The sequence below is a fragment of the Ammospiza nelsoni genome, chromosome Z, assembly GCF_027579445.1.
Source record: "Ammospiza nelsoni isolate bAmmNel1 chromosome Z, bAmmNel1.pri, whole genome shotgun sequence".
NCBI lineage: Eukaryota > Metazoa > Chordata > Aves > Passeriformes > Passerellidae > Ammospiza > Ammospiza nelsoni.
This window is the reverse complement of record NC_080669.1, coordinates 80,250,953-80,270,315: the sequence shown is the minus strand read 5'-3', so window position 1 is coordinate 80,270,315 and position 19,363 is coordinate 80,250,953. Positions and strand designations below refer to the sequence as shown.

General features: G+C 46.8%; 1 protein-coding gene across 1 annotated transcript; it reads right to left on the bottom strand.

Moving 5' to 3' along the window:
- Window positions 1-104: 104 nt before the first annotated feature.
- Window positions 105-13,188, bottom strand: LOC132086747 (uncharacterized). The gene is made up of 6 exons (XM_059492627.1): window positions 12,987-13,188; window positions 5,528-5,995; window positions 2,810-2,950; window positions 2,352-2,417; window positions 1,740-1,830; window positions 105-1,391 (listed from the first exon to the last, which is right to left on the bottom strand). Exons 1-6 carry the CDS (start codon window positions 13,039-13,041, stop codon window positions 1,178-1,180), a joined length of 1,035 nt encoding a protein of 344 aa, XP_059348610.1. The 5' UTR covers window positions 13,042-13,188; the 3' UTR covers window positions 105-1,177.
- Window positions 13,189-19,363: the final 6,175 nt, after the last annotated feature.

The window sequence follows — 19,363 nt, the reverse complement described above, 5'->3', positions numbered from 1 at the left end:
AGCAGAACAGCTTAATTTAGGTCAAGTGAAAGGCGTTGCTCAAGTAAGAGACGTGAGGATGCCGTTTCCCTTGCTCTACTGAACAAATGCACTGACACAGCTCATACTTGTAATTTCCTGGTGTTATTGTTTCTTTCTCCGCATAACTCTTGACTTACAGCCATGATTACATCATCTCAGAATCGGAGAGAAAGAAAGCATACATTCATGAATATTAGGAAAGCACTAAGACATTGCAGATTTCACTGAAAAAAGATCAGGATTGCGTGTGATAGCTGCAGGTAATTTTGCTCAAACAAGAAGTGTAAAGGCTGAAAACAATGTCTTACTCCTATCTAAAAGAAAAAGAACTGTATTACTGCTCTGGTGGAGCAGTGTATCTATTCATTGACTATTCCATATGATTATAGGAAATCAGAGACTGGAGCTGGAATAAAGTGGCTCTATATGCAATATCCCCAACAAGCATGATTGACATTTCTTGCCAGTCTATATAATAAAAGAGGATGTGTGTTATAATAAGGTTTAGTACATCCTAAATATGGAAAAGTTTTGAGAGACACATGCTCTCAGCAGGCTCTTGCAGTGATGCAGAGAGGACAGTGGAGTGCTACCTTTTAAGTTAGAAAAATGACTTGCTGTTACTTAATTGACAACTTAGTGGGGATGAATATTTTGGCAGATACCTGGAAGAGATTTTATAGAAGGCAGTGCTTATTAATTACATTCTCACACTAACAATGTAACTGATGGTCTTCTGTGTCTATTGGCAGCTAGTTTTATCTTAAAAACAATTTAAGGATCATCAGGACTTTTGCTTTTTACCTTTTGTCTTGTCTTCAAAGATTCGCTTTTTCATATGCTTAATAACTTAATTGATTCCATGGGCAGTTGCAGCTGGCAGTAGTCCCAGCTTCATTTAGGGAAACCTGGGGTTTCTTATGAGTTAAAGCAGTTCTGAAATTGCTAAGCAGCATGTGCTTATACAAACCAAACAATCTACTCTGCTTGCTTCAGCCCTTGTCCTGTGCAAGAAGATTGTACTCAAGTGTTTAGAAAAAACCCCAAACTGTGCTTCCTGTCAAAACAGCAAGGGCAGGGAGGAGATAGCTGTGGTGGCAGCCCTCCTGGTGGGAATAGTGACACAGGAGGGAACAAAAGCTCTGTCATTCTGCAGCTAGTCCACTTGGTAATTGATGTTGTCAAAAAGAGGAGTGACAGTCCCGTCTTTCCACTCGATGAGGATCTCTCCCCGCCTCAGGGAGGGGGAGCGGGATGGCGGCAGGTACGGCTGGGGATGGATCCCTCTGCGCAGGGGGGCCGGCTCCCGTAAATCAGCTCGGCTGCTGTGGGCTGGAGAACTCTTCAGAGCAGAGAGGATCTTCTTCTTCCTAAGAGAAGAGAGAAGAGAGTCACTGCACCTGTCACTTGGTTGCTTCTCTCCACGTCAGCTACTGTAATGGCACTTCCTTCAGGGATGGCAAAAGATGTGCAGGGGAGGAGGAGCCAACAGTAGCGGCTGCATTTGGGGGGTCACTGAGTGGGATGGATAAACTGGGGGGCAGAGAGGAGAAATCCCCAAGGGTGACACATTGGTGACCAGACCCATCTGCTGAGATCAGCAACACCAGCTGTGGAATGGGGAAGGGTGCCAAGACCAAGACTTTTGTTCTGAGATGTTGGAGTTTTTCTTTAAGACGCTGTTCATAGCAAAATCAATGAACCTGACTCTCACTTACTTGTTGTAGTGAACATTGAGTGTCAGTATTATTAATCCCAGTATGAAAGCCAGGGGGCTGAGGACCAGCATGGCTGTCTTCCAGTTCGTGCCTAAAGAGTATCAGAGAAAGCATCACATTTGCTGTATTTATGCTAACTGTTGTTAGCAATAGCCACAACTGCCACAAAAAATCACCTGTAATGTCCCTGAAAAATGCCAGATAACAGGAAAAGTGCATTGTGTACAAGATCAACATCTTACAGCTGCTTTTATACTGCACAGCATCCTTCTATTTGAAGTGGCCACAAGAGTTTTCCTTTCCTGTGTTGAAGACAGTAATATCTCATGCTTCTCCACTCTGCATCTTTCTGATACAAAAGAAGAAGGGCTGGGGAAAAGCAGTACTGTTAGCAGCTGTCTGATTTTCATGTTTTTACTATTTTTTTATCACAGGCCTGTGGAGATTTAATAAGAGCCTTTCTGACAGGTAATTTTGTGCCCTCATTCCCTATTGAGCATTCTCAGCAGTACCCCAGGGAAATGTATCTCTGTCACAATGGGAAGGACAGAGGCACTGATGAACCTTCATCTGCCTGGTCCCTTCCTCCTCTGGGCTGATCCCTGGACCTACCTGCAAGCCTGGCCCCAGTGTTTTTCCCACGATTTCCATGTTTCTTGGAGTGGTTGTGGGATGGATCTAGTGGAAGAAGCAGAAAGACTCTGATTAGCAACTTCCAGTTGGACCAGGGATCCAGATTCCTCATCAGGCTTCACTGTAACCACAAATCCCTTTTGTGTGGGACCCAGAAAGGAAAAGGAAACTACTGTCACTCAGTGCTCCCCAGCCACAGATAATTTTTGCTCCTAAAACAGTGGGTGGCTATGCCTCCAGGTTAAGCCTGTATCTCTGCACTGCTTTCCAAGGGAGACTCCTCAGCATGTTGGGTGAAAGCATTCAGTGACACACATGGAAATTCTTCAGAAATCCTCAGGTACTCTTCCACCACTGAAAATAGCTGAGTAACCTCAAAGTGCTGCCCACACTTTCCGTCCTGCTGTTCTTACTTATGCATTCAGAGAAGTGCTCACCCTCATTTGCTGGGAGCTGTGCCTGTTTGGTCTTTGCTGGAGACACTGTGCTGTTGAACTTGTTAGCCAGAGGGGGGTCGGTCAAGCTCACAGAAGACTCTCTGTCCACAGCATCGATCTTTGAAGAATCGATGGTTTTAGCTTGGAAGGAAATAAAGCAAAGATCTGTGTGATTATCATTTATATTTTGTACAGGACCCTGGATATGCTCATTGCCCAGCAAGGAAGGGGAGCCCAGCCCTGCTGGTTTGGTTCTCTGCCCTGCAGGGTGAGAAGGATGTGGTGCAGCAGCAATCACCCCCTCCTGTGCACCAAAGGCTTTCAGCTGTCAAAGATTTTAAAGGTGAAATGAACCTCTCAAGATGGAATCAACAACCAAAGCAGAGCTTGTTTTCTGGTGGTAGATGTGGTAGTGGGTTTTAGAAGTATGAGTGCAACACCAGGTGTTAAAGGATGATATGTGAAGAAGAGGCAAGTGGAAGAACCTCAGCTGTTAACACACTGCAGGTACAAAATTGGGATCCAAAGGGTTGTAAGTAGGCCATACCTCCTGCAAGGCTCCACACCTTCCTGTGCCCTCCAGTCCTGCTGCAGAGCAGAGTGTGTGGGCAAACAGCTGCTGCTGGAGGGGAGGCTGTGTGAACTTTGGTGTCAGCAATTCACCCTTCTGCTGCAACATGCCAGGACCAAGAACACTGTGACTTCAGGGCTCCCTGCTGCCTATCCAGACCCCATCCCACCCTGTGGCATGAGCACCCACAGTACAGCTGCACAGGTGTGATTTATTGAGCAGATAACCCACCAAAGTGTAAGCTGTCTGTTGATGATCAGGTGGAAGTTAGATGAGAAATGCCTGAGCAAATGTATAGGACTTGGTGTTGTTAGTGAGCAGTCAGAGATTCCCTCCAGTAGACTGAACCATGGGATTGATAGGAAAATTTTGACTTTGTGTGAGACACACTGAGTGGCACAGCCTGATTCAAAAGCTGCTCTGTGTTTACCCTCACAGCCTTATTTAGGGATCCTGGCTCCAACGCAGGCCTGGGTTGCCAGGAGCATTGCCTTGGGGAATGAGAATGCTCTTTTCACATGCCTTTTTCCCATATCTTAAATGTTCCACGCATTTCCTAGCCTATATTTAACTAGCCTATTATGGTATCCAATTTGTATGGTCCATATTTAACTTAATGTTAAACAAACACTTGTAACTATTGTGGTAATTACATGTTGACCTTCTAGTTGGCTAATTAAAAAGCTTGAGGGGAAAAAGACCACCTTCTCTACACATGACAGCCAAAGCAGCTGATGTATCTCATTTTATTTCAAATTAGATACAGTGTCTCTGTGTCAAAAGGTTACACTTATAATCCATCTGCTTATGCCAAGCAGATACATCACATTTTCTCTTTACTCATTTCTACAGAGCTCAAAATCTCTTTGGGTCCATCAACCTTAAGGTAAGGAATAGCCTCCTGTCAGGGAAATAATTTTCACTGAGGAATGTTGGGAACTTCATCACCTACAGAGTGGACAAACACTTAAAAAATCATTACAAACACTTAAAAAATCATCACACCAGGTGATTTTGGGTCTCTGGAGTGGGAGAAAAGGGGAGGGGAGGAGGAGAGGAGGAATGGAATGTGATTTTCAGGTCTCAGTTCTGCACACAACTTTACAAGAAAAGTACTAAAACCCACTTTTATTTGCAGAAAGGGCTTGAATGAAAGTGGGAAACAAACTGGACCATGAACGATCAGTGATCAGCAGTGGGCTTCACTGGGCATGCAACAAATTATCACAGCCACATCTTGGTAAAATGACCATGCCTGGTGTTTGGTAGCCTTATGTCAAACTCCTAAAATTGTGACAAGACCAGGGTTTTTGCCCTTTCTGGGTCCAGTCTAAAACAAAGGCCAGTGAATACTGGTGAAAGCAGTTTGGATTCTCTTCAGCAAAGGCCAAGGCCGTAATTGGTCAATATAAACCCCATTTCTAATAATTTTTGATGTCATCTTCTGGCATTTCCTAATGCAAAGGGAGGGCAACACTTAAGCTCCCTCCCACTACTTGCTGTCTTCACCAGTGCCTTTATGGCTACACTGGGCACCAGCAGCAAGGTTCACTGAGGATAATGAGAGCATGGAATGAAGGCTACAACTAGATTTCATTAGTGAAAGATGCACTGTTGGAGTGTCACAGAAGAGAACTTTAATTTCAGAAACTGCTGCAATAATTTCTGATACAACTGCTTCTCAATAATATATATAAGTTTAAAAGAAGTTTTCAGCTGCCTCCAGTTGTTTTACCAAAAAAAGACATTCCAAAGTACCATAAGCTCTTTCGAAGTCTAAAGTGCCTGACTTTGGGAGACTTCCTTGGGTGTTTTGTGCTTGGGAGGCTCAAGCAATTTCCACTATTCTTTAGCTGTGGGCACCAATTCAGAAATATTTTACCCAAAATATTTGCCTGTCCTCAGAAGTGCAGCTGGGTTTTGGAGACCTGATCACGTAAGGTTTTGGATGCTTCTGGAAAAGAATGAACAGCCACTACTGGAAACCAGTGGTGCCAGGTAGTGGGGTTGAGCTGGAGCTGTTTGGTGTTTCTCCAGGTGGGGCCGAAGTGAACATGAGTTACAATGACATGTGCAGGCCTGGTGTTAGATGGCTTGGATGACATGAAAGTTAGATGTTATCTGACACCAAATCTACCTCATCTTACTTTCATAGATCCACACTCGTGTGTCTAGAGCTTGTTGTGTTGGTTTGCTGGGCCTCCCAGCTGCTGTCCGGGCAGCAGCACAGACGGTTTCATCCGCTAGCGTCTTCCACCTGCTGAACTTGTCCTTCTCCCTCGAGACAAACACCTTGTGGCTTCCCTCCTTGCTGCCAAGGTGGAAGCCCAAGCTCTGCAGAGTCAAGTGTCCCTTCCTGCCGCAGGACCATGCCTGGCGTTCCCAGTCTCCACAGGGCTCCAGCTTGACCAGGGCGTTCTGGCGCATCCTGTGTGCCGACAGGCAGCGCCCCGTGTGCAGGCTGACGATGGTGCCCCTGTCGGGGTCCCAGCCCCACCTCTGCTGCTGGGAGTGCTCCTTGCAGCTGGCCAGGCTGATGCTGTCGGTCTCCTGGGAGGCACGGATGCACTTTTCCAGCCGGGTGTTCCTTATGAGGAAGCCTTGTCCCTCTGCTACTGCGGTACAATCAGAGCAGGGTTCAGTACTGTGCACTAACACATCCCTTTGCAAATACCCTGGGGGAGGCAAGATGTAACCCACCAGTCCTTTCCTGGATGGGCATGCCTGGATAAACAGTTCCCACAGCTTCCTAATTTCCTGGAATGACATTTCTTTGAAAAACAGGAGCATGCAACGCCAGAGGAAAATAGCAGTTGCGTAACTAATGAGGAAAAACATCCTTCCAACTTGTATGATTATATAAAATATCTGGCTATCTATATCTATAGCTATATCTATATGTATTTAATTCAGTACTTCAGTTGTTTTAAGGTAGCCATCCTTCCCTTCCTCCAGATGAATTAGTTTGAGGGATCTTTTGCCCCTATCCAGGTCAAATCTTTCTTATAAAAGAGCAGTTGAAATCCCCCTTGTGCTGTTCATCTGGGGCCAACTAGGCCACCTTGGGCTACACTTTCCATTAAGTGGCTTCTGGAGGTATTAAAGCAGTGTAGGGATAAAACCATACCCCACCAGAAGTGTGTAAGTACTTGGCTGAGGCAGCTCATGTAAGTATTGAAATTATCTTGGATTTGGCACACCTGACATTGGTCTGTGCACCTTAGGAACAACAGTACCACTTTTAAAAATTCATTAGTAGGAGGGAGATATTGCAGCTGTCTCACAACAAACACACAATTTGAAGCAATTTCTGTAATTGCTTGTTGCTTTTAAGAGCAACAGGTCCCAACATCTCAGGTGATTTAGATGGATGTCACATTAGCTGAAGGATTGCCACTGTTTTCAGTATGACTTCATCAGGTGTGGCCTGTGAATATCCTGAACAAAATGTTAAGTGGTAAACCATCCACCAGTGTTGCAGGTGAACTTTCTGCCTAAGATAGACAGAAATAGAAGTTTCAAATTTCTGGACATTCTGAGAAATCTTTTAATAACAACACATTGCAACTCCCAGCTTTTACAGTGACTTTTTTCTCTCTCTTTTCCCCACGAGACAGAATTATAAAAGCCCCATGGGCATATAGTACTGAGCAAGCATAAAGAGGACACAGAAAAGTGATGTTAGGCAAGAACACTGATTTTTATCTAAACTCTTTCTGCAGAGTTTCCCCTCCCAAATGGAAAAAAAAAACCAACCACAACAAACCAAAACAATACTGAGCCAATACAAGTATTTGGCTCAGTACCTGAGAAGATTAGTGACAGTATAAACAGGAGCTGGTACACAATAACAGTGGTATAAACAATAGTTTAAAGGAACTCTCATGTTTTTCTCTCAGGAAATTCTAGGGTTCTGCTAGATTAATAATGCCTTGGGGCTGTGTAAAGCAGAAACAGCTCAGGGCTTTCTGCTCAGCCTGAGGAGAGGAGCCACAGAAACCACAGTGCTTCTCCACCAGCTCTGAGACTGTCTGAGCAGCGTGTCTGCGCTGGGATGTTGGCTTGCATGGACCTGTGGCAGCCACCAATCCAGACAATTCCTGCCAAGCCGATGTGCCTAGATGGAAATTAAATTTCTGGGCTATCTGTGGGCAACTTGTGAGTCGTGTTCTCTTTAAACCTTACTGAGGGCTGGGTGGAGGTAAGATATTCAATGCATTTTGGGCTTGAGTTTCTGCCAGCCTCTAAAGGCAGGAGAAATGTCTCTTAAGTAATTTCCCTTAAACTTTAGGAAATTGAAATGGATTAATACAGTCCCCCCAGCCCCAGCCCACCCTCACCATTTTTACCTAAGATGTGGAATTCAGGATTCTCACATCTTTGGTTCAGCTTAACTGAGAGAAACCCATTTCCAAAGTAATGAGATGTGCATTACAATGTAACAGGGGAATATGACAACTGTGCTGGGTCAGATAAAGCATCTGCTGAGCCCAGGATCCTGTTTGCAGCACTGGGCCATTAACATCTGCCAATAGAGGAAAAGAGTAAGAATCAGACAAGTAAATAGCTCACTCAAGACAGCAAGATGCCAGTGCCTCCTTCCAAAAATCACAGAACCACAGATTTGTTGGGGTTGGAAGGCACCACTGAGATCAAACAGTCCAATCCCGCCAACACAGGATCACCTGGAGCAGGTGATGACACAGGAACACATCCATGTGGGGTTTGAGCATCTCTGGACACGGAGATTCCACAACCCCTCTGGGCAGCCATTCCAGTGCTTTGTATGAACTAACTCAGAGAATATCACTGGGTATTTATGGGTAAAATGGTTTTGCACACTACCTTTTTCAGCTCTGAAGTTCAAAGAAAAATATCATTTTGTTGCTCCATCAGTATCAGAGCTCCTTCTGCAGTTTCACAATGTCAACTTAAGTTTTGATTATTCTTAATTACTTTGTGGCATCAGGAAGCTTAATTACTTCATTATTCATCCCTTCTGATCTTTCTGAGCACCTTCTGATACTATCACTGCTGTGATCATGTCAACTCATTCCAGTCTTGGTTCCAGCCTGTGGGTTAGGTCTCTCTTCTACTCCATGAGAATGGAGTTTCTTAAGGGCCTTGGTGGAAGATTCTTATCAAAAGCCTTTTGCAAACACTGGCACAAGACCTTGATCTGCTCAGCACATTTGTGTTCTTACTGATACCATCATGGATGTCAGGCATTCCCATTACAAAAGCTGCATTGACTTTTCTCATGTTTATCTGTCTGTAAATAATCTGTGCTTCTACTGACTTCCCTGATGCTGAAATGGAGCCTAAGGACCTGTGTCTCCCTAGGCTGTGCAAGGGAGGGGCATTATTGCTGCAATGCAGCCCTTTGGTGTCAAGCTTGCCTTAAATAAGGGCTTAATAGACTCCCTAAACATTTTTTAATGTCATCTTTAGTTTTCTGTAACTCAAAAGACATTTGGGCTGATCCTTTGCCACAGAGTATTTATCCTTTATTTTTCTCTTTCCTCCTTAAACTTCCTCTGTTGCCAATTCTGTCTGATAACACTTCAGACTGCAGAGAGTGACTGCCATGACCTCCCTGGCCATGTCTGAAGGGAGCACTACAGCCAGTAATCCATTCAGCCTTTCTGCACTGCCCCACTTTTGCTCACCCATTTTGCCTTTGTGCCACTTATTCACTGACCTCCTGACCCCCACCAGCTTCCTGCTTCAGATAATGTTTGGAAATTTCTGCTGGCAGTTTTTTGTATTCTCTCTCTAGGCTGCTCATCCAGGTTTTTTTCTCGTATGTTTTATTATTAAGCATGCCACAATCTTTGTTGTATTTTCTTTTCGTTTCTCGGCAATGACTCTCCATTTGCAAATTTTGGGTATTTTCATTACACTTTGAAGAGTGCTGCTGTTTGACCCAGCAGGAGATACATGTTTTGCTCTTTGTGGAGTGCCTGATGTTTTATGTTCCCTTCTAAATAATCACCATATTTGTTACCTGCAGACATTGCAGTTTATGTGACTGCCAGCAGCCTTTGCTCGTGCCCCACAGCTAAACATGGAGGATCTTTACTTTGAGACACACATCAGGCACCAGGAATCTTTACTCAGGAGACAAAATGATATCCCAAGTCTTGCTGCCAGTGGTCCTACAAATAAGGCCGTGAGCTCCAACATTTTAAAGAATGTTGACCTGGGGGAACCAGAGCATCCAGTGTACTCCCTGAGGATGGGATTCAGCATCTCTGGAAAATGCCAGCCTAACCCACTGAGTCCAAGCAGATGCCTGGACTCATACTTGAACACTTTGGCCTCTTCATATTTTTAGGAACAAAATAAACAATTTCTAGCAAGGCTTCTTGATGCCAGCTCATTTGTCCTATGATACTGACACTCTGTCTGGTTATAAGATAGAAAAGCAAGCAAATACAGGCCCCTGCTTTTCTGCAGCATGACCACCCTTGGGACATGCTGTTCCATGTAGGATTAGGGGCAAAATCCATGCAACGTTCCTAATTAAGGTAATGCCACTGAGAAAGCCTTGGTTACCAGTAATCCCAGTGTGACTGGGAAAGTTTCTGCTGTTTCTAAGCATGGCCTGTGATGTCCTGATCAAAGACATTTGCAAATAGTTTGGGGTGGCTTGGCCCATATTTTTTCCCAACCACTGCTCCTTTCTTAAGAATATCTTGATTTTGGTTTACCAACAGGGCTTCATATCTTTCCACATCACTGCAAGGTCCACTTTTTACCAAGTAGCTCAGCAAAGGTCTCCAAGGGAACAGAGCAGTCATAAGAAAAGAAGGAATGTTTTGAATGGAAAAAAAAAATCTATAAATTATAGGAAGCAGAGGAGGTTGGTGAAGTCACCATGAAGTTGATATGAGTGGGGAAAACCCTGGGGTGGGGATATGATGAGTGCCTACAAAATCCAGAGAGGCCTGGAGGAGATGGAGGGGGTCTGACTGGCCAAGGACTGATCCTGGATGGGACAAGGGGTGCCAAGGGAAGGCTTGCAGTGGACAGGAAGGGGTTCTGCACCCAGGCATTGTGTGCTGCTGCTGGGGACAACCTGCACAAGCCAAGGGAGAAGGTCTGGTGGCTACTGAAGAGTTAAATGCATCACAGCCAGGAAATCCCCCAAGTGAAAAATAGTTGGAGGCTGAAAAGTTAAAGTGGGAGCGGAAGAATTGTACAAGCTTGGCCTTTCTGCCTCCTTAGTGCAAAATGCTCAGGGCTGCCTTTTGAGGTCAGGGCATCAGGGGTCAGGGCCAGCACTACCATGGATTTGAGGGAGAGGAGAGTGGCTCCCAAGATATAGGATCAGGCCAAGATGCCAAACACATCCCCCACAGCCTCACACCCAGTGAATGGGGGTCCAGATCACTGTTAAATGCAGTTTTATTTCGGCAGTTTTCTTTCTGTACATGTAGGTACAGATCCTGCTGGTGCCTGACTTCCCGCTGCCCATTGCGCCTCACAGGGTCACCATTAGGTCTGGATTTTTAACACAACTTTTTACAGAATCACAGAGTGAACCAGTGACCTAACCTAACACTTCCTCATCAACTAAACCATGGCATTGAGTGCCACATCCAGTCATTTTTTAAACACCTCCAGGGATGGTGACTCCACCACCTTCCTGGGCAGCCCATTCCATTGCCCAATCACTCTTTCGGTGAAGAATTTTTTTCTGACATCTAACTAATTTTTGCCTCCTCTCTGCTTGCAGGTACTTTCCAAAGGAGCAACTGTCAGGGCCGGCTTAGGAAATTCCAGGATTTCAGTTTTCAGCAGGAAACCAACCCCTCAGAGGTCTGTTGAGAGCATGCATCACTGTCCTGCCAGCAGCCTTAAAACTCAGGAGGGGAAGGGAAAAGCTGCCACAGTGGGATTTCAGCCCCAAGCATGAACATGTTTGTGCTCTGTGCTTTGAGCTTCATTGGACATTGCCAGGCATTGGGAAGATGAATTCCTTTCTGCAAAACAGTGGTGGTTTTATCGTTTTATTACTGGTCTGACTGTAATGCAGTGGCTGATCATGTTTCCACCAAAAGCATTACGGTAGAAAGGAAATTAAATACCCTGTGATCCTCCATACTTTACTAGTAAAACAAAACCATGTGGATTGAGTTGTATGGCAGCAGTAAAAAATCACTTTATTCTAACATCAGACAAGTTCCTACTTTAGAGGCTAAGGAAGAGCAACACCCTGAAGGCTGTTCTGCTCTCTGCAAGCCATCATGGTACAATCTCCAGGTCCTAACCAAATCTCCTCTAACTTTTAAAAGATGCATGTGCATCATCACCCCCTACCACTACAGAGACATAGCCTCAGCCTGGGACTTAACCAAGTGAGAGATTCAGTTCACTTTAATTGGCAACTTTTGATGTACAGAAAACAGCAGTAGATGGAGCAGAAGTCAAACCTGTAGGAGCACAAACCTCTCCTCTTATCCAGATGCAGAGCAAATTGAGAAGGTAGCTTCTCAAAGCATCCCAGGGAACGCTTGCTTGTGCAGCAAGGAATGGAAAGTGGCTGGTCAGAGGCACCAATCTGAGGTTTGTCTTTAAGGAATAAACATCCCAATAAACTATTTGGGCAGCCCAAATAGTTGTGGTCCTCTGGTCAATGGATTTTGAACAGCTCTGAGCATGTAACCTGTAAAACTGCAGGGCTGTTCTTGCTGCTTCAGGGACTGAAGGAGCCTTGAAGAACTTCAGTGATTTTTATAAATAAGTCACTTTCAACTTGAGGTCTCAGTCATAGCAGCAAAATAAAAAGGCTTATTAACTCAGGGACTTTTTCCATTTTTAAAGAAAATTGATTCCTCCTGATGTCCATGATGGGATTGGTGAGACCATGGTAGCACCATTCCTGGGAAGCTGTTCCTGGGTAGCACTGCCCCAGATCTCTGGGATGATGCTAAGCAGGGACTTCTGCTTTTTGCATCTACCCATGCACATCAAACCAGGGCTGCTTGGATTTGAAATACTCCTGTACATGGGCAGGATACAGGATTGGAGCAACCCCAGAAAGCAGCTGAATATCAACATGAGCTGCTACCAGTTTTGCTCCATGGAGATGAGCAGTGCAGACTCTGTAGCTCCCCAGCACATCCCGCTCCCAGCCGACCACCACAGGAGCAGAACAAATACTTCTGCACTTCCCACCACCCTCTGCCATGCTTCTAGCATGCTCTGAGCTCACTCACTTCTGCTGGGAAGGAGCAGCTGGGACCGGGAGGAACATTAGTGCTTAGGAGGTCACTTAGTGCCTGCCTCCCACCCTGAGCAGTTTTATTCATCCTCTACTCTCAGCAGCTTAAAAGCTCTTCATAAAAGCTGCCAGCATGATGCCACGGTGTCCCTGGCCCAGCCATCCCAGCACCTTGCCAGCCTGTCCCTCACTCTTCTGTACCCCTGTGTTCAATCCCATTTAAATGCTGCCCTGATTGTGCCTGTTGGCACTTGTTCTACAGCTGGTGGGTTCTTAAGCTTTGCAGCCCAAGCAACAGTTCAGCAGGAAAGCAGGTTAAAACCCGGGAGGCAGCTCTCTTCCCACTTTACAGCTACCCCAAAAGAGGAGAAACTTACCCTCAAGCCAGGGAAGGAGGCAAATGCAGCCCAGGCTCAGCCTGAAGAGCTCCATGGTCTGCCAGCACAGCGGGGAACAAGGAGCCCCCAAAGCCTCTCGCCCACGAGGAGTGCCAGGCAGCTCACTTTTACCCCTTTCTCTGTCATTCACAGCAGAAAAACCCTGCTGGGAAGAGAAAAACTCTTTTGTCTCAGCAGTGGAGGCTTGGCAGCTGGCTTATCAGCAAAGGATCGGCTCGGAGACACAGTCCTGCTCAGCAGTTGTCCCTTAGGAGAAATCAAATGACGAGCCAGGCCGGGGGGGACGCTGGACCGGGATGCTCGCGGCCGCCAGGCTCGGCTGCCTAGCAGCAGGGATTGCTCCCAGCAGTGACACAGCATGCCAAGCAGGCTGGCCCTGCCTTTGCCAGGGCTGGGAGCACAGGGGGATGCAGGGCTGGCCTGGCAAAAAAAAAGCAAAGTTCAGCAGGAGTGCTTGGAGGGGCGTGGGATGTGTCTGCTGAAAGCCTGCACTTGGCCGTGCTGTCACAGGGTCTGTCTCTCTTTAGAGAGAATTATTCCTGCCAGGAGGATTTTAGGCAGAGTTATAGCTTGTTATAGCAGAGATAAAGTTATAGCAGAGATAAAGCCTCACAAACCAGCTGTGGCTGTCCTAGAGCCTAGGAGAGAGATGGAAGGGGGAGTTGAGCTCCTGGATGGGGGAGCAGGCTCCTGCTGTGGGTTTACCCTGATCATCATCCTGGGGGTGCTTGGGTTGAATTTGACTTTTCATGCATCGCCTTGGGCTCTGCATGGGGAGGAAACCTCACATCCCTCCCAAAGGAGAAGCAGCAAAGGCTGGCAGGTGAACAGTGGCAGGGCAAGTGAGAGTTACAATTTTGCTAGCAAGGTGTTCCCATTCAGCCACATCCTCTCAGCTCTTGTCTGTCTCATATGTTTGCTGAGGTTGTTCTCACTTTAATAAACCATTAAGCCTTTTGCATAAAGACACTTAAAAAATTATGGGTTCACTTTCACTTTTGGGGTCCTGAATGGCACCAATGTCACACCTCCCAGCTCTGCCCATGAGACCGGGAGTCAGCTGGAGAGCTGGGAGTTGCTTCCTTTAGTGGCCAAGCTGCCAAATAAAAACGGTGTAAAATGAAAACAGTGCAGTACTGGGGTCCATGCAAGGGCATGGTCTCAGGTCAGGGCCTTGCAATGGTGCAACTCCCTCTTTGTGCAGCTCTGGGAAGATGGCTCCCAGCTTTCCCACTATCAAGGGGATAACCTGGCTTCAAATGAGATGTGGATATAGTAAAGGATATTCATAAACCAAAGGGGAAGGCTGGGGTAAATTCTTGCCCTGGTGAAGTTGGTCTTTTATGACTGTAGCCCCATTGCATAAGAAAAATACCAGCTGATTTCTTTGTGATTACTATGGGGTTTCCCCCCATGGGAACAGGTCAAACTGTGGTAAATTACAGGCATTTTTAATTTTAAAAAAATGCAGATGTTAAGTTCTCCGCTACTTGACTGGGACTGAAAATGCAAACACTTCACTGCATCTCCTTGGCATCAGACTGAGGAGAGCCCACACCAGGAACCAATGCCATATTTAAGCACTGGAGAAAAGTGGTCAGTCTAGAAAAGTGGTCAGTCTAAATGCAACCTGTCAGCACAGACCAAAAAAGAATCAGTTGAACATTAGCCACTGAGATGTGATGAAACCCTAATGTTTTAGGGTTTCAGGACCCCACTTAGGCCTGATTTCTTATAGGTACAAGAAAGTACTTGCATATGAAATTACTCTGTAGCTTCAGAGTCCATTCTTCCCCACCAAACTGGCTTTCTTAGGGAATGGCCTAGCCTCGTGCATACAGAGGCTTTCTTCAAATTGTTTTCACAGCTTTTCCTGGGATGTCCCTAGAACAGAGCAAGCTGTTTTCCAGCTGTGGCCTCTCTCATCTGGAGCAGGAGAGTCCTGTAATTGCTGACCCTCGGTCACGTAATTTCCACATCAGTTAGTCCTTGCCAGCCCAAGTTCCATGGAGCAGCCTTGTTCTTGTCTCCATCGTCAGTCTGATGGGTGCATTGCTTTTTCTCATCAGGTTGCAGCTCATGGTGAATTTAATCAAGTAATGATCAAGTGAAACTTCAGATTGTGGTGTGGTGCTGTCCACCACACCTTCACACACAGGGGTCACTGACCACACACCAACTGCAGCCCTGTCTGGCGTGGGACAGGCACTGCTTTCCAGCTGGCAGAGCTAGTGGAGACAAATATTTTGCTAGCGCTAAACCTGTGGGATGCTCAGGGACAGCACAACCCGTTACACTTTCACCCCAGCCTTGTAGCCTGAACAGTGCTTTGTGACACTGGAGACATCAGGAAGAGGCTTAAAATCTGAGCTCAATTCTTTACCCTTAGTGTTATCCCAGAAAATAAATGGCAAAATTCATGCTGTATCTGCAGAGTGAGGAGGACTGGGGTTCTGGGGAGTTTGTTCAGTATTTTAGAGGTGAAATCCTCCTCTCTTCAAAGGTAGCATACTTTGGGCTAGGTGAAAATGCTCATTGGCTTTCTTTTCAGCTCTCTGGCCTTTGGCAGGTTTTCCCTGCACTGGAACCTTTGATCATAGAGGTCAAATGGCATCAGATGTTTAGGAAAATAACTGCAGTAAAGACCCTGTATCTCCAAGAAGGAGTGCAGTAGGAAAAAGAAATTTTTACATGCCAAAGTACTCCCATGGCTGGGAAGTGGAGCTGGTCTGGGATAAAATAACAGCAGAATGAGTCTGTGGGGAGCCCAGAGCAGATGCACTCAGCCTGTCTGAGAGCCTCATCTCCCACTGTGGGTGCATCAGTGCTACAAGAAGCCCCACAGGTGCAGGCAGGAGCTCCATTGCCCAGGACCCCTCACCCTGGCAGGCACTTAGCTTCACCCATGCAGGGTCTGAAGTATCCCTCAAGGGCCCACCTGGTCCTGCCCTCATGGCAGCTCTGACTCATTGTCACAAGAAAATAGCAAGCAAGAGCAGTTCCCCTCCAAGAAAAGCCTACAAGAATTAAGGTTCATTATCTCTTTGCTATTTCAGGCAGCTCCCAGGAGCTTTGTCTCTCAGAGGAGCTGCCAGCTGAGCTTGTGTCTAAGTGGGAGAAAGCCCAGCTGAGCCCCAGGTGAGTACCTGGCTCATTCCTTCACCTGGCATGAGCTCAGCCCACTGACTTCATTCAAAGCAGACTGAGATGACAGCACCCTTTTTTCCCCCCATTTTCCTGTGTTTCCACAGTCCCCCAGACTGCTCACGTGGTTGCAGCTGTGGCACACAAGGACCTTTTCTGCCCTCACCTGTGCTTTGCTTATCCCTCTTTGTTTGGTTTGTTTGAGGGGAAGGCACCTCAAAATCCCCCTGGAGCTCCTCACAAGCACTGATCCTGGTAAATAGGGTCTGATGAGCTCCGTGCCACCTGGGAGATGCCTGATGACCAGTCACCCCACAGCCCGGGACAGGCCTGGCAGTGGTCCCTGGGTTTCAGCCTGGGCCGCTGGCTCGGCAGATGGAGCTCCTTCCCAAGGATATGGGCAGAGCAGCTCCCAGACCGCAGAGGGATGCTGTGGCCACTGCTGGCAGCTGGGAGCAGTGCGTGGACACTGTGTGCATCTTGAGGCGTCAGAGAGAGACCTGGAACAGGGAAAAAAAGTCGATTTTGCAAGACTTTTTTTCTGTCAGCTTCAGAGGAGGAGTTTGAACAAGAAGACAGGAATGGATCTTCCAGATCATGTTCCCGTCCTGTGCAGCAAACTCTACCTTTTTTCCCCAGTACTGAGGGACTGGAATCCTCTGGATTAGGAGAAACCTCAGGTAATATTACTGCTCCAGACCTGAGCTGGCTTTGCAAGGCTCCAGGGGTTTATGACACTGTCAGGCTTGCACAGGGTAATCAGCTTTGCAACAGCACTCTGTACAGGCAGAACCCAGCAATGTCTGTGCAGCCACTTTCACGCTGAGGTGGGACAAAAACCCCCCAGGCATCAGGAACCATGGGGAGCAGGGCAAAATCCCCCAAATCAGGATGGTTTCCAGAAACAGGCCTGCTCAGAGTTGTCTGGTGGTGTGAGCTGGTGAAGGTCTCTCCATGTGCAGGGTACAGGCACAGGCCTCACAGCTGGTTGGGCTCTGTGGCTGGCATGGGGTTAATATGAACCAAACTGCTGCTCCAGCCCAAGGAGCTGGGTGAGATCCCCACGGGCCAAGGGTTGAAGCAGTGAGGGAGTCATCCCATCCATCCCTGGAGCTATTGGGCACTTCTAAAAGCCCAGACCTGGGGTGAGGGGTGCACTCAGCGTTAGGGCTGTATCCTCCCTGCTCCAGGACACAAATGAGTGTATTTCCAGGTGGAGCAGGATCCTGCACCACTCTGAGGGACAGGCTCTGACTCTGTCCTTTCTCTCCCCCTGTTCGTGTTGCTGCAGGTGTTCTGTAAGCGCTGTGTGCTGCTGGCAGAGATTTTGTTGTCCCTACCTGCTCCACACGGACTGCAGAGCAATGTCACTTCACTCTCTGCAGCCACCCCCGGCCATTCCACCTTGTGCTAAGCCTTGTCGGGCTTGCAGCTAATCTGTGGCAGCTCACACAATAACCTTGGCTCTCCCTCCCCAGCTGCAGAGGCAGCAGATAGCTCTTTTCTCACCCCATCTACATGCACAGAAAAAAATGGTGAGCAAACCTCCCCTGAGTCCCTTTATTGTCAATAAATCCCCTATACACCACCCTTATTTGTCAAGCTGCTGCGGTAAATGAGAGCTAATGGGAACTGCTTTCTACTTTGCATGACTTTTCTGCGAAAAAGGTCCATTTTAAACAGTCTAAAAGGGCTTGGTAAATGATTAATCAGTTCTTGCAGCATTTGACAGGGCGGTAGTTTGTTTATGGCTTATTATGTTTAGCTACCTATGGCTCTTTCTGCTAGGACATGTTGTATAATCTCCCTAAAAGCACCTGATAGTGACTAAGTGGTTGATAACCTGTAAAAGGAATGTCAATATAGAAAACTGCCATTCTGTTTAAAGGAAGAATTGTTTCCTGATGGGTTCTTTAAAGAGTGATGCTCTCCCTGAACCACCAGGAAGGTAAACATATACATAATCACAGAATATTCTGAGTTGGATGTGACTCTCAGGGATCATCCTTTAGTCCAATTCTCAAGTGTGTGGCCCATACAGGGATCAAAATCATTATCTTGGTGCTCATACAGGGATGAAAATCATGATCTTGGTGCTCTTAGCTACCTCACCAACTGAGGTAGCCTCAGAGTCTTAGAATGCTGAAAATTTGAGGATTCAGGAATCACATAGCTGTGATTCCTGAATAGAGACCTGACAAACTTTGTGACACAGGTGCCAGGAGACTGGGGGAGGTTCTAGGGATAAATTTGGTCTGGGGGAAGGAGACTCTGAGGCTCGGTGCATAAGGGGTTTAGGTGTGCAGCTGCCCTTTGAGCTGGCTGATTTGTGTTTCGTCACTTGAAACCCTTGAAGCTCCCGTTCAGCTATAAGAGGGTCTGAAGTCCTGGCTCATTTTCAGCTTATCACAGCTATGTCAATGTTTAATCTGTGCATGCTAGGTGCTGCTAAGATCCTTGTGGTGAGGAATCTTGGCTTCTTTCAGCCTGGGCGACAGACAGGCCCAGATCTATACCTGATTAGCACCTGATAAAGCAGCCCAAATATAACACAGCAGTGCTGGTGTCCCGGGGACATCTGGCTTCCAGGGCACTGTGGGAGGATTCAGCAGAGCCTGCCTTGGGAGCACTTGCACTCTGGGGGGGGTCAACAAAGCACTCACCAGAGCACAGAGGCTCTGCAAGGACCAGCTAAATATTCCCAGGCAAGGGTCTCTGTGATGCCATAACCCCATGGAGCAAGGATAGGTTGGATCTGGGCTCTGGATCACCTCTGTGCACCCCTTAGCAAAAGGGCTTCTCATCAGCCCTGGGCATCACTCAGGCTGACAGCTAGGCCAGCAGATGTTTAATGCTTTCTGGAGACATAAGCTTTAAAGGATGGGAGTGCAGCTTAAGAAGCTCTTCTACCCTGGTGGAATCTATGCTAGGAATCCCAATTTCATCCTCTGCTGCCTTCAGGAGCACCAGTGCCTGCTGTCCCCACTGACAACTCACATTTCACCTCTTCTCTGTGAGGGGAAGGGCTGGGGTATATATATAGCATCCCACAGCATCATAGGAGTGAGGAAAACCCAAAAACCCTGGAGACAGGATGGCTTGGCTCAGGAGTTCCAGCTTGCTTGTATTTGATTTTTCTGCCCCGATCTTCTGCTCCTGGGGAAATCAAGGGATTTAAATCAACTCACTGGGAGTCAAATCACTGCATAGAA

Coding starts and splice junctions, on each gene's coding strand:
- LOC132086747 (XM_059492627.1), bottom strand. CDS start 13,041: ATGGAGCTCTTCAGGCTGAGCCTGGGCTGCATTTGCCTCCTTCCCTGG. Junction 5,996..12,986: donor CCTCCTTCCCTGGCTTGAGG/GTAAGTTTCTCC, acceptor ATTGTACCGCAG/TAGCAGAGGGACAAGGCTTC. Junction 1,831..2,351: donor CACTGGGGCCAGGCTTGCAG/GTAGGTCCAGGG, acceptor GATACTCTTTAG/GCACGAACTGGAAGACAGCC.